Source organism: Phoca vitulina, unplaced genomic scaffold (genome assembly GCF_004348235.1).
Source record: "Phoca vitulina isolate PV1807 unplaced genomic scaffold, GSC_HSeal_1.0 scaffold10, whole genome shotgun sequence".
NCBI classification, from domain to species: domain Eukaryota; kingdom Metazoa; phylum Chordata; class Mammalia; order Carnivora; family Phocidae; genus Phoca; species Phoca vitulina.
The window spans coordinates 36788382-36813572 of record NW_022589713.1 but is presented as its reverse complement, the minus strand read 5'-3'; the positions used below and the strand labels follow the sequence as shown (position 1 = coordinate 36813572).

The 25191-nt window shown below is 38.9% G+C and overlaps 1 protein-coding gene across 7 annotated transcripts in view; it reads left to right on the top strand.

Annotated features, from left to right (window-relative positions):
• The window catches only part of LOC116635089 (serine/threonine-protein kinase Nek10-like), an 87533-nt gene that overhangs the window by 16199 nt on the left and 46143 nt on the right, over positions 1 to 25191 (top strand). For all 7 annotated transcript variants that reach the window (XR_004300100.1, XM_032408826.1, XM_032408827.1 and 4 more), the window contains exons 4-6: positions 12448 to 12631; positions 12738 to 12824; positions 14501 to 14555. Coding sequence is in view for 6 of the 7 variants with exons in the window: in XM_032408826.1 (XP_032264717.1) it covers positions 12448 to 12631; positions 12738 to 12824; positions 14501 to 14555 (326 nt within the window). In the remaining variant the exon portion in view is untranslated. The remainder of the gene's footprint in view (positions 1 to 12447; positions 12632 to 12737; positions 12825 to 14500; positions 14556 to 25191) is intronic.

Below are 25191 nucleotides of genomic sequence, written 5' to 3'. Positions count from 1 at the left end.
TAGTGGGTGAACAAACAATTGATAAGAAACATTAAGGACTCTTTTGTCATGGGGTGTATGCTACTTACTTTTTCACATCTTAGCTTATTCTTAATTATGGCAATAGGCCAGTAAAGACAGGTATTAATATATATATTTCAAAAGGACAGAGAAGTCGTCACTAATAAAGTTCACTCCTTTGTACTGTGGTTTAAACTCTATGAAAGAGAAGCAAAACTTTCTTTTCGAAGAATGTTAAGCTTCCTAATTTTTATAATTCAAAATAGATCACAAGGAGAGCAGTCAAGAATAAGAATCAAGCAGAGAAAAATAAGGTGTAATTTTTACTTAAATATGTAATAATAAGAGTCTATTGTGCTACAGAGGGTACTGTGGCGTTGTAGTCGTCAGAATCATGATTGGCATTTTGGCATTATGCACAACATGTTAGATACACCAAATAGCTGCCCTTTGGCCATTATCTTATATCCCAGGCAGAAATATCGGTTGCAGACATTTCTAAACAGCATGCTGCAAATACAAGGATGAGTGTTAAAACCCAGCTTGGAAAAATGTGGATCATCAATAGAAAACTTCAATTTCATTCAGATTACTGGGATTTTGTGGATCCAGCTGTAGGCTACTATTAACATTTGTAAATAAAGCATATTTCTATGTGTACAAATGGAGCAGATTTGAATGTACCAGGGAGACTGAAGGATAATGGTGAAAGAAACATGTTCTTGCAGGGTGAGTTGCAGGGATTTCCCACTTCTCTTCCAGTGATATTTGACAGGTACTTTTATCTTCATCACCTCTGTTTTAAAGCTACATGATTATTTCTTTCTACTAGTAGAGTGAGTTTGTTCAGTCTACAGAACTTTCACATTCGTAAACCTAACAGGGAACAACACAAAAAGAGAAAAGTTGAAAATGCTTACAGTTTATAATTAATAAAAGAACAAAGATTTGTTGAATATCTTCTGAATGTAAGACATTGTGATTCCTATTGTGAAGGTTATAAAAAATTATAAGGAGTGGTCTCAGTTGTGAAGTGACTTATACAGTCCACCTGGGAAGCCAAGACATATATGCAGGAGGAAATCTGGGTAAATACCAAATGAGATCTCTGGCTGATATAGTTCAGGGAGGCTCCCAAAACAAGTGGGGTAAGTTTGGGCCTTGAAAGTAGGTAAGGACTCACTCCTGGATGGAAAAGAATAGCAAAAGTACATGAGCTCCAGATATACCAGCTTAGCATACTTAGGACTACTAATCACATTTTAGAAATGGTATTATTTTATGCTTTAACTTAATAGGCAAGAAAAGGGAAACCAAGAGAAGAGACTTGTCCAAGGTCACCAAGCTAGTTTGCTGGTTTCAGACCTTGGACTGAGAGTTGGATATCCTGATTTATAATGCATATTTTGATATGTATAGTTTGGAAAGTCTGGGAGAGTAGGCTGGTACTAGATGGCAGAAGTTTGCGGAGTACCTAGTCATGGTATTCATACCTAGTGTTTGGATTTAATCCTGGGTAGTGTGGACTAAAGCCTTGTATTTCTCCAGAGTAACTAACAACTAGATTATTAAACTGATGGCTAATTCTTCCTTATCATTCATATCTCCTTCTTGAACTTTTTTTTCCCTGTGGTTTCGACCACACTCCTTTGTCCTGGTTTCCATCTTATGTCTCTGAACACTCTTTTCTTATTCTCTCTTCCAACCCTGGACTCTTAAGTTTCTATGTTCTGCTTCTCTTCTTGCTCTTCTCTTGAGTGAGCTCTGTACGGTTCCATAGTTTTTCATTTCATATGAATTTGGATAAAAATTGGTTGTACAAAATGAGAACTTTATCTTCCATAATCATATATCATTTTGGTTTGAACCCCTGTTCCTGCTGATAGCAGAAAATGGAGGAGATAGGCATTAACACTTACATCAGCTGTTTTGGTCTAAAAGTTTCTCTCCCATTTCAAGGGCTCTCCTCTCCATCTCCCTCTCCCAAAATGGCAGCTGGATACAGGAGGAAGCTTAGGCATCCTCACGCCAATGGGAGGGGACTCTGTGTTGCCTTCTTCTTTTGGCCTCTGTTGACTTTAGATGAGGTGAACCTATCCCTGTGGCTTTGGGGGACCTACCGTGGCATCCCTGTTTTGAGCTGTCTTCTCTGTGCTCCCTCCATGCAGTGATAACCTGGTGGACTCACCAGTGAGCACTGTATCCATTTTCTATATTCCCACTGTGGCACGTGGGAGCTTCAGATTCCCACCTATGCCACATAGTCCATGGGGAACTAACTGAGAGTGGGGGCACAATATCAGCCCTACCTTATCCATTCAACAAATATTTATTGATTGCCTATTAGGTGTCAGGTACTATTCTAGGTGCAGGGGATACCACAGTGAACAAAGCGTGTCTACCCTCATGGGCCTTATTTTAAATGCCCATATTAGTTATATAGTATATAGTGGCATGATGGTCACAAAGCTTCTCTGAAACTTCCAGTCTTTTCTGGCTGAACCTGAATTATTCCCTCAAACCCTCTGCTCTGCTCCATTCCCAGGGTTCACCTCTGCTGGAGAGGACGTGAGGAGGAAAAACAAAGATATTCGAACTTGCCTTCTTATCTTCGGTCCTTCTTTTTTTTTTTTAAATTTTTTATTGTTATGTTAATCACCATACATTACATTGTTAGTTTTTGATGTAGTGTTCCAAGATTCATTGTTTGTGCATAACACCCAGTGCTCCATGCAGAACGTGCCCTCTTTAATACCCATCACCAGGCTAACCCATCCCCCTACCCCCTCCCCTCTAGAACCCTCAGTTTGTTTTTCAGAGTCCATCATCTCTCATGGTTCGTCTCCCCCTCCGATCTCCCCCCCTTCATTCTTCCCCTCCTGCTTCTTTTTTTTTTCTTTTTCTTAACATATAATGTATTATTTGTTTCAGAGGTATAGATCTGTGATTCAACAGTCTTGCACAATTCACAGTGCTCACCATAGCACATACCCTCCCCAGTGTCTATCACCCAGCCATCCCATCCCTCCCACCCCAACCCCCACTCCAGCAACCCTCAGATCTTCTGTCCTACTATCTGGCTCCTTCTTTGAACTTCAGAAAGACTTCCCAGTTCTCTATCCACACGCTAGAAACTGCCCTTCTACCATGTCCTCCTCTTTCCCTAGGTGTTCTTCATTCAGGCCTTTCCTTGGGTTTATAAGCCCCAGCCTCTGGCTTGGTCTCAACCGTATATGGGTTCTGGGAGGAAAAGTACACAATATTTTCTAAGAAGGCAAAATACATTGGGGTATGTTTTATAACACATCCATTTTCTGAAGACCTCCAAAACTATGTGTCTGATCGCGGCCTTTCTTGCATGACAGACCTAAATTTTGAGCTGGGCATTTACGCATGTGTCTAATAGGTACCTCATGCTCAGCAAGTCCCACAGTGAATGGAGTCCCTTTCCTTAACCCAGTCATGTTCTACACCGCATCACCTTAATTGAAACCTGGACATCTTCTTCAATTCATTCTCCCTCAAATCCTACATCCATTTCATTAGCAATCTTTTACCAGTCCTATTTTTGAAATGTCTGACAAATCCATCTTATCCTTCCAGTTCTCATTCTCATTATCTCACATTGGGTCATTGCAATACCCAACTTTCTTGCCTCTCTAGTCTCCTCCTCAACTCTAGCAGTGATTTACTGTACCACCTCTGCAATGTCTACAGGGTCATCGGGAAGTGTGTCTGTGCGTGTGTGTGTGTGTGTGTGTGTGGAGTGAGAGCCATTTTGTTTATCATAATGACGTTGACTGCTACTGGCCCTTAAGGGGAAGCAGCCAGGGATGCTAATATTCGGTGTACAGAACAGTCCTACACAGAATGTATAAAGCAAAACCAGTAGAAGACACATATAAAGAGATTTATTGCAAGGAATTGTCTTATATAATTGTGGAGGCTGGCTAGGTAAGTCCAAAATCCATAGGGTGGGCTGGCAGGAAGGGCAGGTTGAAACTCTTGGACATGGGCTGAACCTGCTGTCCACAGATGGAGTTTCTTTTTCATCTCAAAGAAGCCTCAGCTTTGAAGACCTTTCAAATGATCGAATCCATTCTACTCAGGTTATCTAGAATCATCTCCCTCCCTTAACCATCCTCTATGGGCCTACTAAGATGATCTTTCAAAAATCATATCTGATCTTGATAAATTATCTCATGCTTAAGATGAAGAGTAAATGTTCCCATAGTGAGTCCTAGAAATGTACTCTAAGCTTTTGGTGAATTACAAAAAGGAAGATTTCTGTGATAGTCTCATGTCAAACTACTGAAATACGGTGCACATAATTATTATCCTAAATTCCATCTACCGTGGGGGTGGGAGAAGCAGCTGGTAGAGCACTTGTCAGCAAAGATTATTTTCTAAATCCACAATCCCTTTATAATTTCACTTAAAGAAGTGGAATTCTTCTTGTACTTTTCTAATATAATCTGTATATGTTCTTGGCAAACTTTATTGACAGGCATTTGATATTTATCCTAAATTCTCAAATATCTTTAAAGTTCACCACTTAGGAATTGAGCAGATATGCAAGTACCTGATTCTCATTTTCTTAGTGCAAATTTAAAAAACTGTTGTGCTATTTATTTATCTGAGTTGTTTTATTTTTATTATACCATATGTCATTTACAATTGCTGAGCTCGCCACTAAAGGCATGTGTCTGCAATCCTGTGCTAAGAGATTAAATTAAGCCATGTAGAAAATGATGTATTTTAAAAGGACAGTATTTTTGTGAACATCTTTGCTTTTATTAAATTTTGTTAAGTTCGATAGTATTATCTTTGCTTTTATTGTCTGGTTAATTGTTGACTGAATTTCCCCCAAGGCTGTGAAAATGCAACAAATAATGATGCAGTGAAAGAAGTATCGGGAAAATCCTGACTTGTTTTGGCCAATTCTATGTTATGGTTTAAGAAAACAAAACAATGCCTTTTAGGCTCCTGCACAAATATATATACAATTCTCATATCCACACCATAACTCCGCCCCTTGTTTATGGAGATATAATTTGCATATAGTAAGATGTACAAATTTTAATTACTTGGTTTAATAACTTTTGACACATGGTTGACTCTACCCAAAACCAGATTCGGGAATTTTCTATCACCTCAGAAATTTCCCTCATGCCCCTCCCCATACAATTCCCTGCTCATGGACAGACTGTTATGATTTCTGACATTATGGATTACTTTTGCCTATTGTTTGACTTCATATAAATCACAAACAGTATGTACTCTTTAGTGTCTGCCTTCTTTCACGTGACCTAACGTCTGTGAGATTCATCCATGATGTTGTATATAACAGTTATTTGTTTATATTGTTCGATAGTATTATGTTGTATGAATATATCATAATTTATTCTCCTGTTGATGAACACTGTGTTGTTTCCAGATTTGGGGTTTCCTATAAGACTGCTATGAATTTTCTTACATAAGTCTTCTTGTGCTGATACTTTCATTTCTCTTAGACAAATACCTAGGAGTAGAATTTCAGGGTCATAAGATAGTTGTATGTTTAACTCTAAAAAGAAACTACCAAGCAGTTCTCCAAAATTGTACTGTTTAGCATTTTTAAGAGCAATGTATGAGAGTTGCTCAATTGTTCCACAGTCTTGTAAACATTTGGTATTGCCAGTCTTTTAGATTTTAACCTTCATAGTGGGCATAGAAATGTATCTCTTTGTGGTTTAGTTTGTATTTTCCTGATAACTAAGCCTGTTGAGCACTTTTACATGTGCTTATTGATCATTTATATATCTCTTTGTGTGTGTGTGAAGTATCTACTCAAATCTTTGGCCATTATTTTATTGAATTATTTGTCTGTTTTTGTTGATTTTAGGAGTTCTTTATATATTCCACGTATGACTCTGTTGTCAAATATAGGTATTGCAAATTTTTTCCTAGTCTGTGGCTTGACTGGTTTTTTTTTTTTTTTTTTGATGAGCAAAAATTTTTTTAAATTTTAATTTTGTTGAAGTCCAATTTACTTATTTAGTTTTTTGTTGCTGTGAGTGCTTTTTGTATCCTGTTAAAGAAATCGTGGCCTATCCCAAGGCTGCAAAAATTGGCTCTTTTTTATTTTTGTAAATTCCTTCTTGTGATAGATTTTATGTTTAGGTCTATGATCCATTTTGATTTAATTTCATGCATAGAATAATGAAAAGATTGAAATTTATTTTTTTTCCATATGGGTACCCAGTTTTCCCAGCATCATTTCTTAAAATGTCTAATGTTTGCTCAATGATTTTACTACAGGTCTTTGTTGGAAATCATTTGACACTATATATGTGGATTTATTTCTGAACTCTATTCTGTTGCATTGATCTGCATATCTATTCTTAGGCTAATACCACACTGTCTTGATTATTGTAGCTTTTTAATAAGTCTTGAAGTTAGGTTGTGTAAGTGCTCCAATTTCATTCTTCTTTGTCAAATTTGATTTGGCCATTCTAGATCTGTTATATTTACTTATTAATTTTAGAATCAGTTTGTCAGTTTCTTCAAAAAATAATGCTGCTATTTTGATCTCTACCCTTTGTTTTAATATGGAGAAGAGCTTTGTAGTACTTTGAAAAATCAGTCTTTTATTTCACTTATTCAACAAAATTTATATATTCTCTTCTGGGGACTATTCTAGCCTGTGTTTTAACAGTAAAGAGAAGAACTCCACCTTCACAGTGGAGGAAGACAAATTATAAGTGAATTAATATACACTTAAGTACCATGGACAAAAATATAAAGGCAAAGTAATAGTGATTGGTAGATGTGGGAAAGACAGGCTGTTTTAAATAGGGATGTCATGGAAAGCCACTATACCTGCGTGACATTTGAGTAGAAACCTGAATACGTTACACGGTTGAGCCTTGCAAATATCTGAGGCACAACATTGATGGGAAAGGGAACAGCAAGTCCAAATATTCGGAGGTGGGAGCATGCCTGCCAGATTTAAGGGGCGAGCAAGGAGGCCTGTGTGGTTGGAGTAAAGTGAAGCAGGGGGAGGGAGTAGGAGATGAGGATGCTGTGGTCCATGGTATAGACTTGAGTGATGTGCGTTTTGAGCAAAGGGGCGACATAATATTTTAAAGTTATACAGCTGGCTGCTGTGTGTGAATCGACTGCTGAGAGCCAAGAATGGAAGCAGGGAGGTTGACAAAAGATGATGGTGATTCTTTTCCTTGATTTTTAATTCTTTGTTTATTGGCACTTAATCAGTTTGGTATTTTGATGTAACGTACTAAGTGTGTGGTTTGAAAAGAACTAGACCTTCCCTTATGTAATTCTGTATTAAAAAGTAAACAGTAAGTGCAGTTCTGATTTGTGGGGTTTGTTTATAATTGATGCCACCCATGTCTAATTCCATACTGTTTCATACCTTAAGCAGTGCTGCATTGCAATTGGATTTCTTGTTTTTGAGCAATCCAAATTAGAATGCCTTAAAACTTGACCACTTAATGATTCTCTGTGTGTGGTTTCTTCTATATGTTAAACGATTCTTCTGTATGTTACCTAATTCTGGCCTCCTTTGAAATGCTTTCAGAAGTATTCACACATACATTCAGTTCTTTTCCTTTGGTAGCATGTAATTTTGAAACAAAATGGTGGTCAGTCAGTTGATGTAGACCATATCTTCTGTATATTTAATACGGGATACCTTCAGATTATGGCACTGTTCTTCTCCTCATCCTTATTAATGTTATATCTTCTAGAAAACCTGTCTTTGAATTAGGAATAATAGAGAACCTGTTGCAAATACTAGATTATTTATGGGGTGGCAGTGAAACATTATCAAGCGTGGTAAATTTGATAGTGGAATTTTAGATTGAATTGTAATAATTAATTCATCCTCTACTTATTTTAGTGACAGTTCATTAGTATGTTCTTGTGCTTTTAAGAAGTTCTAATTAAGAGAGTGTCATGATAATAATGGGATCATAATTATATGCATTTAATTATATTAAAGCAAAATATTTAGCTTTGTATGAATATTGTTAAGAAGTTCAAAATTAAAAAAATAATTAATATCCAAACTTGAAGAGAACATTTCCTTCATTATATGATATTTGTAAATTTAGTTATTTCCAACACCTCTCACATCAATTTTTCTGGTTTCATTTGAACGTATTGCTCTTCTACTTGATATACGGAGCACAGGAGCAGGGAAATGCTTCAGGATTTCATAAATAAAATAGACAGTTGTATCAACCAAACAGCTTTGAAGCTAAAAGATCCCCAACTACCATAGTCCGAGCTTGCTCCTGTGGCCCACCTCTCTATAGTGGCAAAACCAAGTGGCCCAGAGTGAGGTCCTGGACAGGAGCCTCTCGCCACACCTGCTGAACTTGTCAGACCACTTAGCTATGGCCTGGGTCAATGTGACCCCTTCAGCCCTCTTGGTCACACTGGCTGATTTTCTTTTTTAAGATTTATTTATTTATTTTAGAGAGAGAGGGAGAGAGAGAGAGCACGCGAGTGGGGGGAGGGGCAGACAGAGAAGGAGGGAGAGAGAGAAGCAGACTCCCGGCTGAGCGGGGAGCCTGATGCAGGGCAGGATCCCAGGACCCTGAGACATGACCTGAGCTGAAATCAGAAGTCGGATGCCCAACTGACTGAGGTTCCCCTGGATTTTTTTTAATACTTTGAAATTTAGGGACTAAATTTATGCACAGTAATATATAGTCAATGATCTGTCTCCTATTTTGGATTTTCTTTGTGCTATCATCCATGAAAAGCATGGAATATGGTTTGCCATTAAAAAGAGATCACCTCAGCCAGATGAATTGCTGTCCAGAACTGGGTAGCCCTATATTTATGTATCTAAGTCACAGTTATTAACTAAACAAATAGAAGAAAGTAGGCATAGACGTAGCTCAAATAGAATGACTATTTTAGAACAAAAGAAATAGTGCATTCTTTATGGTTCTAAAGTAAGGCATCTACAGGATATAGTTAGTGTTATGCTTTATGTTTATTTCTTGTTTTTTTTTTTTTTTTTTCTCTCTCTCTCCTTATAAAACATTCTGGGCAATTTAAAAAATTACACTAGTTTTAATAAAATAGACTCTTAATTCTTTCCCTACTGTTGCAGTTAATTTAGGCAATGTCAGTCTGTTACTGTTAGAATTGCTATTCAACTGAAATGTATTATAATCTGCTGCACACATAAAAAATTACATTATAATGAGCAAAACCGAGCTAAACATAATTGTGCCTATAACGGCACTGTGACAGGAAGTGTCTCCTATAATGGTGATGATTTCCATATCAGTGATAATTTTATTGTCTGATTTGCATTGTCTTCTTCTTGCTGCCATATTGATGCACAGAATGTGTCCATCCGTTCCTAGGAGATATATAGATGCCAAAAAAAAAAAAAAAAAATAGTTAACTCCCTCTCCTATTCCTAGAAAAATCTTAATTAGAAAGTAAAAAAGATGACAGCAGCCAAATTGCATCCCGCAAGGCTGCACCGCCCCCCCACCAACTCCTTTTAATAGGTTGATGTACTTGCTGGAGGCAACTTTTGAAAATATCTTAATGGCCTCAACCCTCAGGCTAAAAACATTTAACCATCTCTGCCTTTGGCCAATGCCTACTGGCTTACAGAGGCATTTTGTCGTTGCTGGGCCAGCCATCTCTAGTACAGATGAGTGGAGTTTTATAACTTCTCATAAGAGTAAAGGGGAAAAAGGAAGGGAGACGTTCACTCCTACTTATTGGTGTATCACCAAATAGTCTCTTCAGCTCTTGGAGAAACATCACGATGTAGGATTCTGGATAAACAGGCAAAATAAAAGCAAAACAAATGAACAAAAAAACCCAGAAGCTACAAAACCTACTCATCACATAAGGGAATTCACCTGCTTTCCTGGCCCCTTTCTCCCTTCAATCTCAATACAGCAACTAGTTATTAAGCAGTTGCTATGTACAAAACATTATGCAAGGCATTGAGGGAAGAGTTTTGGTAATGAGTTGGGTACTCAAATATTCACAAGGAAAAACTCTGGAAATCACATTTGGGAATATGTGTCTACAGTGGCATATCATTTATGTCAAGTTCAAGAACTCTATAGATTTTTTTGAAGCAAAAACTGCTGTAAGAGATTATAGAAACAGGTTTTTTTTTTTAAACTAAAACAACTATACATTCTACATTGCTATATCATACCTTCCATGCTTACAGAGTTTGAAAAAAGCATCTCTCTCAGAATGTGAATTCCCTTTTATCAGAAGTTGAGGAAGTACCCAATTATTTATGGATACAATTTTGGTGGTTGCAAATGACTTGATTTGCAGCCCAACTGGTTCTTGGGTATTGGTTGCAAGTCAAAGCTCCTCAAGTCTGGAATGCCTGTAGCAGGACTCACAATTTCTCTTCACTCTTCATTTGTCCAAAGAAAAATGTCTTATCCATCCCTGTTCTAAAAAGAAACAAAGCCTTTGCTGCAGTTTTGCAGGCTTTAGAGATATATGGATTCTGGCATCTAATTGCATCAGTGTAATAAAGTTTTGTAAACCCAAAAATGATCTCTCTCTCTCTTTTTTTTTTAAAACATTGATAATATTGACACATCTTGAGTGTATAGTCCCTATAAGGTTGTAAATCTAGTTGTGGCCTTTAGAATAGGGCAGTAGATGATTAATTTTGAATAAAAAAAAATCATAGGAGGAGAAAATCCTACATTTATTTCTATGTACATTTCTGACTTCAGTTGAGGATGTTGGAAGAAGAAGGATCTGTGGATTGGGACAGAAAAAGGAGGAAGGCATGGAAGGAGCTGAGTGAGTTTGGCAGGAAAGTTTTGATCCTCAAAAGGAGCCTCCTGGGTTTGGTATCAGGGGCTGAGCTTGGGCAGAGCTGAGGCTGGCACTGGAAGCCCCTTATGAGCCTTAAGCATGGGAAAAATTTCAGAGAAGCACACATTCAGCAATGCCAAAGAGTGTCCGAAACATTTTCCATTTTGGGTTCTAAGGTGGCAGAACAGAGTAGATCCAAAAGGCAGGAATGAACAATGCTGAGTCACAAAAGTAGGACGACTTGGATGGAGGACTAGCCAAAGAAAATTAAAATGCTCCTTCAACTGTATGTTAGCTTCAACAGAACGAGAAATATCTCCAAACATCTTGGTGAAAGCTTGAGGAAAGAACAATGAAAAAGTTCTCAGGAAACAGAGATAACAAGCAGAAATTGATTGGACAGTTTGCATGGCACAACACCTTTGATATTCTTTTCATTTTTTGTCTTGTTTAGTGAACAGAAACGCGTGAAAGCTTTCAGAGGCTGCCTTCTAACTCCAGTCACTCATAATGTCTTAGATTTTCTTCACCTTCAATTCCATCACCATGGAGTTTTTAGGAACCTGCCCCTGGTGGCTGTGGGTGTCACTTTCATTTTGGAGAAAAGAATCTGATAACAAAACAAAGCAAAACAAAAAACCATGGACCTGTGTCTCTAGCGAGCATTGGTCATCATTGGAGCCTCTGCCCCAGCTCTTCATCTTTCAGAGGACCTCACTTCTCTCCCTCCATGGCCTGGCTGTGTCTGCTACTAAGTTCCCTGAGATTTGAAGAAACTAAGCCCTACTTACCCACTGTGGTGCTGAGATTTGATAGCAACTTTTTTTTATTATTGAGGTATAGTTGACATACAGTGTTACATTAGTTTTGGGTGTACAACATAGTGATTCCATAATTCTATACCTTATGTTTTGCTCACCACAACTGTAGCTACCGTCTGTCACGATACAATGCTATTACAGTACCATTGACTATACTTCTTATGCTGTACTTTTTATCCCCGTGACTTATTCAGAGAGCAAATTATTATTATTATTAATTTTATTTTGTTTTTAGAGAGAGAGAGTGGGGTGGGGGGGGAGGGAGAGGGAGAGAGAGAATCTTAAGCAGGCTTCACGCCCAGCACAGAGCCCAATGTGGGGCTCAATCCCAGGACCCTGAGATCATGACCTGAGCCGAAATCAAGTGTCAGATGCTCAACCACCTGAGCCACCCAGGCGCCCCAAAGAGAGCAAATATTAAGATAACTTAAAGGAGAGTAATTTCGGCTTAATTGGTACATATCTTTTCCTCAGTGCTGCATTTTCTTCTGCCAGTCTGTCCAGACCTCTGTCACTGAGCATCTTGGCACATCCATTCCTGTTGGTCCAGTGGTGCAGAGACACTTTCTTTGTAGTCATGGACCGAATGAACTCTGTGGCAAATGTGCAGCCAGAACTATTAATGGTACTTTGGCACAAATATTTCTAATAACGTAGCAAGCATTTGAGTATATGTTCTAACAAGCTTTGGGTCCTACAGAAGGAAGGAAGGAAGGAAGGAAGGAAGGAAGGAAGGAAGGGAGGGAGGGAGGGAGGAAGGGCTACCATAGCTGAATTTCTCTTTCAGGAGACCTTTGAGAAGGCAAGCCTGAGTAGTAACAGCAGTGGGGCTGCCAGCCTGAAAAGCGACCTTTCAGAAAGCGCAGACCTGCCCCCCGAGGGCTTCCAGGCCCCCTGCGGTAAGGATGAAGACAGGGCCTGTGATGACATCCTGTCAGAGGAGAACTTAAACTCGGAGAATATTGAGAAAGGTATTTTTAGTGAAACCGTGACAGCATGCATGCACCCTTGACTTTTGTCTCTTTCAAGGCTCATTTGCTCTTTATTTTATTCTGTTACTCTTTTATTCACGTGCAGATATCTACTCAGAGCTAGATGATGAACTGGACATTTCAGACAACTCCAGCAGCTCCAGTTCGAGCCCTTTAAAAGAATCTACATTCAGTAAGTTTTCTTTACTGGCCTGCAGGGCTCCGGCAGGTCATGGTTTGGGAATTACGCTTGGGCGTTGAGTAAGCTCCATCATATACCTAAGGCAGAGGTTTGTTTTCCAGGTGCAGTGCTAATTAGGACAGGTTTGTCTAGCCCTCTGAATGGGCCCAGAGGCCAGCCGGCACTGTGGTCTTCTGTTGTCTCAGCTGTCAAATGCATACTTTCATTATTTCCACCAGCAAACCCAGCTTCTAACTGGGGAGTGGAGATAGCTAATTTGGAGACACACTACATGACCACAGGAATAATGGAAGTGACCTCTTATGAATCTGTTCTGTAGGGGTTAGAGACCTGGAGAAGAAATTAGTCCTGGGGTAGACTAAGTTTTGTACAATTTTATTTCCATTATGTAAGAGATATATTATATTTCAAACACTAAAGAAAATAAATATTTTAATTGTTTAGTACTATGAAAAAATAGGATATATAAATTCAGTCCATATGTTAATTCTGACTCTTAATTTAAAACAGGAAAGTAAATAGTCTGGGGCCTGGGGTGTGGAAAAGAAAAGAAAAGATATATTTGGATAAAATGTAAAGATTATAAGGAAAGATAGGATTCAATTCATTCAACAAATCTGCAACTGAAAGAAAAGAGAAGTTAAAATATAACATGGAGAGGAAAGAATAATTCTTTTAAAAGAGTAAGTTGAGGGGTGCCTGGGTGGCTCAGTCGTTAAGCGTCTGCCTGGGATCAAGCCCCGCATCGGCCTCCCTGCTCTGTGGGAAGCCTGCTTCTCCCTCTCCCACTCCCCCTGCTTGTGTTCCCCCTCTTGCTGTGTCTCTCTCTGTCAAATAAATAAATAAAATCTTTAAAAAAAATAAAATAAAAGAGTAAGTTGAAGGCATATTAATTAGGATAGGTAGAAATACTCTGAAATAAAATTAGTGTAAATAATTTCCTCTCATTAATGACTATACTATGAAAATCTCATAAACGAAGGTTTAAAATAGTCTCCCTAAGGATCTAAGTAAAACCCTAAGGAGTTAGTTTCATTTTTTGTTCCTTTCGGAACTTAATTGTACATAAAATAGTGACTAGATGTTCCAGATTTTCTGGGACAGTCTCAGTTTCCAACATTGATCTATTTTCCCACAAATTCCTGCCTGCTAGATAAAATGTCCTGATTTGTGATTGGGAAAATGTGAGAGCCGTACAGGGAAAATATTCATGCATATGTAGCAGATTCTAGAAGCAGTTAATTACTGGCTGTTTTGAGATGAATTATTGCTTTGTATGTTCTGGGTAACAATAGTGGGGAGGGTCAGTGGGGAAGTGAGGAAGGAAAAGTTGGACCCTTAAACTTGCATGTGGTAACTTGTAGTTATCTTGGCAAGGGCTTTAGGATAATTATGACACAGATATTTTATTGTACTTTATTAGCTATTAATAACAGAGTTTCCTTCTTTAGTTTCCTTTGGGAAAAGGACCTTAAATAATCCTGTCAAGTAAACAGTAATTTGAAATGTTATATTTTAATTGATACTTCTGTAAATGAAGACCATCTTTAGAGTAAGTAAAATTGCTCACATAATAGAATGCAGCTTTTTTTGAATTAATAAATAGATAAATAAATAAAAGATTTGCAGAGGGAAAATGTAAAGATATTTTTATGTTCTTGTTTCAGGCATTTTAAAGAGAAGTTTTAGTGCCTCAGGAGGAGAAAGACAATCCCAAACAAGGTGTGTACACATTGAGCCCCCAGAACTCTGCAGAGCTATTACTGGTGGCTAAACTAAAACCTGATAGCCAGAAGTCACCATGGACATGTGGTAATAGAGGCTGATAGAGCCCACCCTCCCGGCACGGATTGCAGTTTACCACGCAGCATACTGGAAAGAGCACTAAGCTTGGACCTGGGTTTAATCTAGCTTTGTGATCTTTAGCTAAGCCGTTAGCCTCTCGGAGCTCAGGGGTGGACCAGAGAAGTTGGTAGTTGTGCTTTATGAGATCATCTGGAGCCCTGGCTCCTTATATCTTGTTTTTCCACATCCCCGGGGTATAGGGCTCATCCTCATGGCAAATGTGGCAGACGTGGACCCCATCACCTCCACATCCCAGCCAGCAGGAAGTGGAAAGGGCAAGTGGAGACGTGCCCCTTCCTTTTAAGGACATGACTCAGGCATTGTGCTCATCCCCTCTGCTCACATACCATTGGCCAGAACTTAATCATATGAACACATCTAGCTGCAAGGGAGGATGAATATGTTTAGGGCGTTCTGTTTTAAAAGGAAAAAGAAATTTATTTTGGGACAACCAGCAATTTCTGCAACAGTTACCTCTTGGACTAAAGACTGAAATGAAATTATTAGGTTTGGCCTTTCGCAAGTCCCTGGTGACCTTCACTAGGGCAGTTTCCATGGCATTGGGTGAGGTCGACGGGAGTGGAAGCCCAGTTGTGGGGCTTTTAGAAGTTACAGAAGCAGGGATGGGAAGGAAGCTACTAGTGAGCTGGGCAGTTAGCTGGCGGGGGGCATTTGACGGAAAAGGACCTTCTTAGAATCAGGATGACTTCAGGGTGACTGGGACTAAGGAGAGGCAGCCAGTGGAGAGAAGAGATAAAGAAGGAAAGGAATTGCTGGAACACAGGCACAGAGTAGCTGGAGCCCAGAGAGCGGGTCTGAGAAAGATGAAGGGACAGCCCTTTCTCTGTGTCTGAAGAAAGGGAGGCAAAGATAAAATTAAGGTAGAAAAGCAGAGAAGAGGGATAGAAAAGATCATACTTGGTGGTTTCTGGTTATTAGATGATGTTCACTGCTGTGAGGATGGTCTAGATTTGAGGAGGGTGGTCAACAAGGAAGAACCGATATAAAGATGGGCAGACACCTGAGCGGAGACTGGCAGAAGGACTGCCAAACAGCTCTGAGATGAAGGAGCTGGTTGAGGCTGGGATGTGCACAAGTGCTTGGCTGTGGAGCTGTGGGTGACCCTGGCCAGGGAAGTGGCTGTGTGCCACGTGACAAAAGGCTAAGGCTATGCTGTGCTTTAGCAGTGGGGCATTCTGGATGCCGGCAAGGGAACCTGACTTTGGTTGACTTGTGCAACAGGGAGGTTCATTCAAAGGCTTTGGGGGGCTCACATAATGAGGAACCCAGAGAATCAAACTTTGGAAGGAATAAGAGCCAGGCCACCCCATGCAATCTGTGGAGGAGGCGCTGTTGGCAGGCTCAGAAAGGCCCTGATGCTGGGAGGAAGGAGCTCCTGGTTTGTTTGTTCCATCCATGTGTCACCTTTCTCAGGATCCAGTGTCCTACGTGAGAGAGTCAGGTGGGCCTGGGTTGAATTAGGACCCTATTTACTGCTGCAAGGAGGGCTGAGCTCCTGGATCGACAGCCCCTCCAAGTCCATCAGGGGTCTTTGCTGGAGGGAACAGGTTATGGGTGCTGGGCAGCCAGAATGGAACTCTTGTCCACTTCTGAGCTCAAGGGTGCTGGGGTGGGGGGAGATGAATTCCAGAATGAAGAACCTGCCGAGCAAAGTCCCGAGGGGTTCAGTTAGGTGGCAAAGGAGGGTTCCTGTAGAAAATCATTTTTGTTTAGTCAAAGATACAATATCACTGATTACTGATTTTTTCCCATGTAAGGCTCAGGAAGGGTTAGCATGAAACTTTTCAATTTCCTAACTCATTTCTAGTGTTGCTTGTAACAAAAACCCAAGGAAAACCGATCCAAGTGCATAAAATACCAGAAGGGTCATTGAGGGAAGCCTACACATTTTTTAGTGGGCCAATGTGCAGAGAAGTGGTGGTTAGAAGCCATGGAGAGAGCAGGGGAAAGAGAAACAGTCCCAAACCCCAAGGACAACGGAGAACCAGAATGGGGAATCTGGAGGACTTGCGACTTGAATGACAAGATCCCCCAGGGAATTTTCTGGGCTTGCAGTTCCCTCCCATTGCCTACATTCTGGCATCTTGTCCTTACATCACCACCTCTGCTTCCACTTTCCACAGACAAGGAAGCCACACACAGGAGCCTGGAGCCATGGGAGCTCTTGCTTGTTCAGCCCAGCAAGGGAGGAGATGGGGTTGGGAGATGTGGCTATGGAGCTGGGGGTCTGAACGCATGGTACCACGGAGTAGGTTTGTCCTCCTCAACTCTGGCATCACAGCTACTATCTTAACCACATCGCAAGTTCAATAGACTTTTGTGAGCTGATCTGGAAATCTTTCCAACTGCTTGGAACAATGTTTGCACAGGAAAATGTTCCACATGTTCCCCTGCAAAATAATTAGCAAGCACCCTCTGGAATCTAGCTATTCCCAATTTTGTGATTATTTGTATTTATAAGAACATGATCAAAAGGCTTTTTTTCCATTATTGGATACTTTATTCAGTGATATGAAGTTGCTTAAATGTATAAAAGAAATGCAAAACAAGTATTTTAGTGCAAAAATACATTATGACATATGGGTTTTACTCCCCAGTTAAAAGAACTTTATATTAAAATGGGAATTTCCAATCAGATGAATTTAGGCATCTTGAAATTGTTAAATAATTCTAGTCTTTTGTTCCTGAAAGGACTCATAGAAAATTGTCTTATTTGCAAGAATTCAGTTGAAGTCCAACCCTTCAAAAACAAAAGAAACATATGTACTATATATTTTAGAGTTTGAGATGGCTTTTAACAGCTAGTCATTACCTAAACATTTTATAGCAAATTGGGTAAACCAGAATCAACAGAAAGGAGAAGTTCAATCTGAAGCTCATTGAAAAAGGGCATATTACAGAGTGTAATTACATTAACCCCTTTAACTTGTGGCTAATGACCAAGTCAACAGGTGGAAAATGGGAAATGAGCCAAATGTTGAGGTTGATGGATCAGAAGGCGCGTAGATGAATAGGACCGGAACTAAAACCATATTTGAAAGCTGTGCTGTGTGTGGTACAGTGTGACATGCCATCAGGGAACACAGGTTGGTTTAAGATGAGCTCTCTTCCCTCAAGGAACTCAGAGTATAACAGGGAGACAAGGGCAGACTTCAGAAGAGAAGAAATGTCAAAAGCAGCCTATGATTCATGCCAGATGAGAGGAGAGAAGACTAATGACTTTTGACTTCCTTCCAAGTAATCCCCAGAGCTTCTCTAAATTAAAAGGAGACAACTCTAAAATGTATTTATAATTCTTTAAATTAAAAGACATTAAATAAAGCTAAAGTTATTTGCAATCTAACTTGTTTAGGACTTTTCTGGGTTTCTTGGTTTACCAATGTGAAATATGAAGCCATCCTACAGAATATTTAGAAGCTAAATGAGAAGTTAGAATCTAAAAGAAGATAGCCAAGCTGCATACTAGAAAATATTTAGAAGCTAAATGAGAAGTTAGGATCTAAAAGAAAATAACAAAGCGACATAATAGAAAATATTTCGGTGCTAAATGAGAAGTTAGAATCTAAAACAAGATAGCAAAGCTACAAAATAGAATAAAAATAAATAGAAAATCAAGCCTGTAGAGATTTTTGGCTCTTCTATGCCATGCATGAAATGGTAGACCAGTTACAATGAGACCCGGGGCAGCTCTCCTTCTTGGGGAGCCTTATTGGCTCTTAAAACAAGAGAATTTTTCTCATTGAGAAAAAGCCACAGGTCAGTGCATGCTTGACCTGAGCATATCTACCAGAGCTTAGAATTCAAACTTGGTCCTGGCTAAATAGTTCAGAGAGAAAACTTAAGCATAAATTCTGAACTTTTGTCAACCCAGATATCAGGGGCCAGATTTAAGCCAATTGTCTGCTGAAGAACCAAGGTACCTCCCTAATAACTCAGCATAGACTTGCAAATGGAACTAGAAAGGGCAGCTTCTGCCCTCCTCAGAAAAATACTGGTATCAAGGCTGGTGAGAGGAAACATCACATTAGAACTGGAAAGCATCCTGGTGATCCAGGTCATCACCAGATGATGAAATGCTTTTTAGGACTGTAATTAATTGCAAGACCAAGAGAGAACTAGTTCTCAACTCTTAGAAGTATATGTTCTATCTATGAACTACTTAGCAGAAATGACATGAAGTCAGCAAATAATTCTTTTGGGCTCCTTTCCTTGCCAAACTCCTCCCCAGATCTCTGGCCTCCATCCCTGAATCACCAGAAGTCCTAGAAGCCAAACTCAAAGCAGAAGTGCCAGATCAGTAGAGAGAACCCCATTCCTCAGCTCTGGAACTGTAGCCATTCACAAAGCAGAGGTGAATCTCCAAATCTCCATTCCCAAGTCTTCAGACATGAAATCTCCCCCACCAGGATGCCATCCATGTAGCTCTCCCAGAGCTCTCCTGGCCCCCCCAGAAAATCTGGAGATGTCAGTGTAGCAGTTTTTACACTACAGAAGTAGACCATGCGGAGCTTCTGGTTGACCTACATTTCCTAACAATAAACAGGTCATTCATACTGTATGTATATTCACTTAGTATAATTTGCTTTTAGGCTTTGGCTTACTAGAATATACATTTGATTTTACATCTTCATTCTTTACATGTTATTGGAGAGTCATTAGCAGGAGTGTCACCTGGGATACTCTTAACAGATGTTTATCAATCTGAATGTCACCAAGTAACTGCTTTAGTTGCAATAGACTTATTCTACTAAGGGCTAACCAGTTAGCTCTCCTGAAGATGTAGAGCCATGAGATAACTAGAACTGACTAACAGTAAGTTCCAGCTAGTAAATAACGAAAGGCAGACAAAAATGAACTTAATGGTATATTTTTTATATATTGCTTTTAATGATTGCACACAGGTCATGTGATGGTCTATTTGAACAATTTTTCTTAAGTGAGAATGTGAGAAGTTAGTTTCTTTTAACAGTTTCAAAGAGGTATAATTCACACAAAATAAACTGCACATATTTAAAATGTGCAATTTGATAAGTGTTGAATATGTATATCCCTGTGAAATAACAATTAAGATGGTGAACATATCCACCTACAAGTGTTCTCATGTCCATTTTTACCCTCCCTTATGCTCCTCACTCCCTACCCCAAGCAATCATTAATTTGCTTGTCGCACTCTAGATTAGTCAGCATTTTAGAATTTCATCTAAATGAAATTATATCATACATACTCTTATTTGTCTGGCTTCTTTTAGGCAGCATAATTATTTGGAGATCTGTCCATGTTGTTTTCATAGTGTATCAATAGTTTATTCCTTTTTATTGTGAAGTAGTAATCCATTGTATGGATTTATCATGGTTTGTTTTCTATTCATCTGTTAATAGACATTTGAGTTCCAGTACTTGGTTATTACATATAAAGCTGTGATGAACATTTGTGTCTTTGTATGGGTACATACTTTTAAAAATCTTGGGTTGGGGCGCCTGGGTGGCTCCATGGGTTGAGCATCTGACTCTTGATTTCAGCTCAGGTTGTGATCTCAGGGTCCTGAGGTAAAGCCCTGCGTCTGGCTCCGCATTCAGCATGGAGTCTGCTTGAGATTCTCTCTCTCTCTCTCCCTCTGCCCCTCCTGCTCATGTTCTCTCTCTCTCAAATAAATAAATCTTTTTTAAAAAATAAAAATTCTTGGTAAATACCTAGAAGTAAAATAACTGGAACATATGGTAGGTGTCTGCTTAACTTTTTAAAAAACTGCTGAACTGTTTTCCAGAGTGGTTGTACCATTTTTACATTCCCAGTTTTAGAGATTTGAACTCCACACATACATTGAGAAAGGTTGAAGTGCATGATACTCTTTGTGGAAATCATCTTTTATTTTGATGTGTACATCTCTGAAATCGTAAGGACTAAGAGAGAAAGTGGAATTCACTTTTCATAACCATCTGTCACAAAATATTATCTCTTTTGAAATAATCATATTAAATAAATATCCTTATTGTTACTGTTTATTTGGTGGTTTGTGAACATTGATGGAGTTAGTCAAGAGCTGGATTCATTAATGCCTGTCAAGAAAAAAAAAACAAAAAATCGATAATTAGGACTTCCTTTGAAGTTTCTAACTTTAATCATTTCAGTGATTTAAATGATCTAAACTCTCTTGCCCCCATTACTACTTGTTGGGAAAGAATTAAGAATGGACTTGACTTTTACCAGTTTCTAATCTGGATTTTAAAGTCTCAGTACAGAGATAAATAGTTCTAATCCAGTGAATTATAACATTTTATTTCAATTTACAAATAAATAATCCTGTATAATGGAACCTGATAATGTGCACAGGGGCTTCAACCTCTTTAACTATTACATATACTCAGTCCTAGTAAGCTTTGGTCATTGTATTATGCCTTTCTTAAGAACATCCATTCATTCATTCAATTAATATTTATTATTGTATACTGGCACATACCAGACGATGCCTGGTCCATCTTCGCATTTCCCAGGGTGCAGTGTATTGCACACAGGTGCCAGCTCACAAATTCTTGTTAATTAATAGATGAATGACTGTTATCTTAGCATAAATTCTATACCTCTCACTGTAATAGGACTAAAATTCCGCCTACTGACCTGAACCTATAAGCCTTTGCCATAGCCACAGCTTAAGGCCCCCCCCTTTTTTTTTTTTTTAAGATTCTGTTGCTCAGGCAACAAGATTTCTCCATGCCTGCTTGCATCCTGTTGCCAAGGCAACAGCGTATAGTTGGCAGATTGGTCTGAGACATGGAATGTTTGCTATATTGGAGATGCCTGTGGTTCACAACTTCTTTGATAAATCAGGGTATGCATAATTGTATTCAAGGATGTGACCTGACTCTAGTCTTTGAGTCACATCAAAGATGATTATGGATGTATGTGACCAGAAAGACCTTTGTGTAACCTCAGGACCTATGGATCTTGCCTCCTTTTAGCAGAAGTCTTGCTTATTTTGACTTATGGGTATTCTTTCCTCCCCTTTTTCATAATCCATATCTAGTTTTACTTAAATTGAATAAATACTGCTTGATCACTACTTGCCAGAATCAACCTAGCCTATCTGCCAATGTCAAAATCAAGCAGTCTTACAGAAACAAAATATTATCGATAAGACCACTGTGTTCCTTTTCTGTGCTAGTTCTAAACTTTTGTGGCTAATTGCTTGTTTCTAGCTGTTCTTGGAGTAGGAGTGGAGAGCCACAGGGGCACCATTCTCCTTTCCTGTAGTGACATCACCTCTGTTAAATTACAGATGGGGGACAAGAGAACTCAACCCTGCGTAATGCCCTGTTTTTTCACACATTATGAATGTCACTACCTGAAAGAGATTTCCAAGCAGTAAAGTGCCGGTTAACTCGGTGGTGTGATTACAGTAGCCTCAGAAGGCATTATCTTAATACCATAAGTCAACCCTCTCATTTCATAATGTTAAATATTTCTCCTTTTATCAACATCAACTAGTACTAACTACTTTTCACAATTGAATTAAGTTATGTAATGCACCTCCCTTGGTTCAGAAGTATATTCAGAAGGATTTTAGAAGAAATAAAATTCTAGAACTCTATCTCCTTTATGGCCAGGACTCCTCTGACACAATAATTATCCAAGTAATTTACCCTGCACTTGAAGTCATTCAGTGAAAAGTTGATTTAAAAAATTTCAAAGCTAATACCGTCAATCTCCACCTTACCTGTTATTGATTTGGGGTGGAAGTTGTAGGTTACCACTCAGATCCAGTGCTTCCGTTTCTGCTTTGGCTTATAAATTCTGGATCAAGTTGGAAGGGATGACCTTTCAGAATCCTTTGAAACTTTCCGTTTCTCTGAAATTCTGTTTCATCAGCCTGAAGTCCTATTAGTCAATTCCCATTTCAAAAAGTTTCAGAGGACACAAGCTTCATTATATTAAGCCTTTTCACCAGAAAACATTTCTGGAATGTTCTCTTTGTGTTAAGTCATTTCTGTCTGTTTTCCAACTTACACTATCATGGGAAACCATCCTCTGCAGCCATAATGTTCTATTGGACATAAACATTCAATCCAGTTCAGTCTAGAGGCAGACTTCCCTCAGGCTCTGCATAATTTCAATCTTTTGTCCATCTGTGGACCCAACAATTGTATAGTTAGATGTTGTCACTTCTGGCTATAATGAGTCTGTTCTATTTGGAAATTTCAGATGACTATACTTTCTTTTGATCCATGATATAATTTCCAGAGAAACTAATAGTTTTCCTGCCATACCTCTGCAAGCTTGTAAATTCCAAGACAAGGGACTATTTCTTTTCACTATCCCTACTCTATTGTCCAGCACAGTTTCTACACATAGTGGGCCCTTAATAAATATTGGTTGAATGAAATTGTGATGGTTATTTTAAAGATACCCTAAGTTCATTAAAGAGGACTTTAGAATTATATTAAGGAGTAGCAAATTTGGCTGCAACTCAGCATTGTCAGGATAGTCTGTTTCAGATATCACTAGCCCATTTTTTAATACGTAAAAATGTTTGAAATTTTGGATTCTTCAGGACAACTGGAATAGTCATCTACTTAGCTCGGCATGTGAGTGGTTATCAGCTATCAAAAGTACCTGTAACCTTAGGAATAAAAGATCTCCACAAGTTACATTTTAATTAACCATTTAAGATAGTCTAAGAGGTATTGCAGGCTTAGCAGCTATGTGGCATGACTGTTAGCCTCAGTCATAATGTTTATGAAGACAATGACCAACACCTTCCAAGGAAGTGTCTGGCATGCACTGTTGAATATGGAGTCCCCTGGTCACATGTGAATCTTGAGCAGTTGAAGCGTAGCTGGTGTGATTGAGGAACGAAATTCTTAATTTCATTTTTAATATTCATTTAAATATAAAACAGTGTCAAATATCTCATTAGTTTTTATAGTTACTGCCTGCTGAAAAAATATTTTAGATATATTTGGTTAAATAAGATATGTTCTTAAAATTAACGTCACTTTTTTATTTCTACTTTTTAAAAATGTGGCTACCAGAAAATTTAAACTTCTGTTTGTGGTTTGCATTGTATTTTTGTTGGACAGTGCTAGAGCTGTCTAGAAGGCTAAGGCACAGGGTTACTCCCTTATGTGTGCTGTGATATACCATGTATGCAAAGATATGAGGTGTTGGAACAGCTGTTCTGCTCCTCAGCTCAGCCTGGGAGCATCCTGCCCATTTTTGGATACTACTGAGATTATGCCCCTCTTTGAACTTTCTGAGGGCAGGGCTTATCCATTTTCTTTCTCTAAATATGCCCCTTATCCCAGAACTAGGGAGAGTGTATTAATTGTATAAGGCTGGTGAGTTCCATTGACTTTTCACTGACTGAGAACTTGGGCTGGGAAAGGGACAGAGAAAATAGTGGGATCAGGAGAGGGTTGGCTTGGTGGGGAGTTAGGAGGAGTGGAAAAGGACTGGGAAGGAACTTACCATTGGATGCAAAGACTTTGGAATTATTCTAGTACTCTAGTTGGGCAATGGGTAAATGAGGGCCAATTTTGTTTTGCTTCATAATTTAGGTATGTGTTGCATTTACATGTCAAGAATTCTGTGCTTAAAATGAAAATGTTGGGGTAAGAGATTTATTAGCCATGTTTATTTGTATTTAAATCCCTTCCTTCATTCCTACTCAGCAGATATTTATCATGTGCCTTGAATGTAGTAGATATTTAATATGTTTTTGTTGGACTTAAATTTTGCATTACGTTTTGTTGCATTACATTTAGTATAGTTCTTACAACTTGTCAGGGTACAGATGTTTCTTATTTCATTCCAAAATAACTACTAAGAAATTGGCTCTAGATAACAGCAGAAAAAACAAGGTTGAAGGTTATTTATGGCTGTCCCTGGTGGGCTCTAAGGCCACCTCCAGGGGGTGGAAGGCACTGAGACCAAAAATGCAAAATGATCAGGAAGTCTAGAATTTCAGGGCAAGGCAAACAAGTGATGTTAATAACACTGGAAACTTAAGGAAAAATGTAATCCTCTTAAATGCAAAAGTCATCTCCTTTCATAGGAAGTGTTATAATTTCTTTTTTAAGATGACAGGAACAAAGCATCGAAAAATACTACATGTGAAATTTTAAACACTTATATTTTTTACAGATTTAATTTATTTATTTTAAAGAGAGAGAGAGAGAGCACACAAGTGGGGGGAAGGGGCAGAGGGAGACAGAGAATCTCCAGCAGACTCCCCGCAGAGCACGAAGCCCAACTCGGGGCTTGATCTCATGACCCAGAGTCATGACCTGAGCTGAAATCAAGAGTCGGGTGCTTAACTGACCAAGCCACCCAGGTGCCCCAAACACTTATTTTTAATGTAACATCATCATTTTGATTTTAAGTATAATAAGAAAATTATCCAAGACACTAAGATGTAGGCTCTTAATTATTCTTAGAGCTTATAAACCACTGTGATGAGACAGGGTTCTTTGATGTGCCAGTAGAATGTGAGGTCTG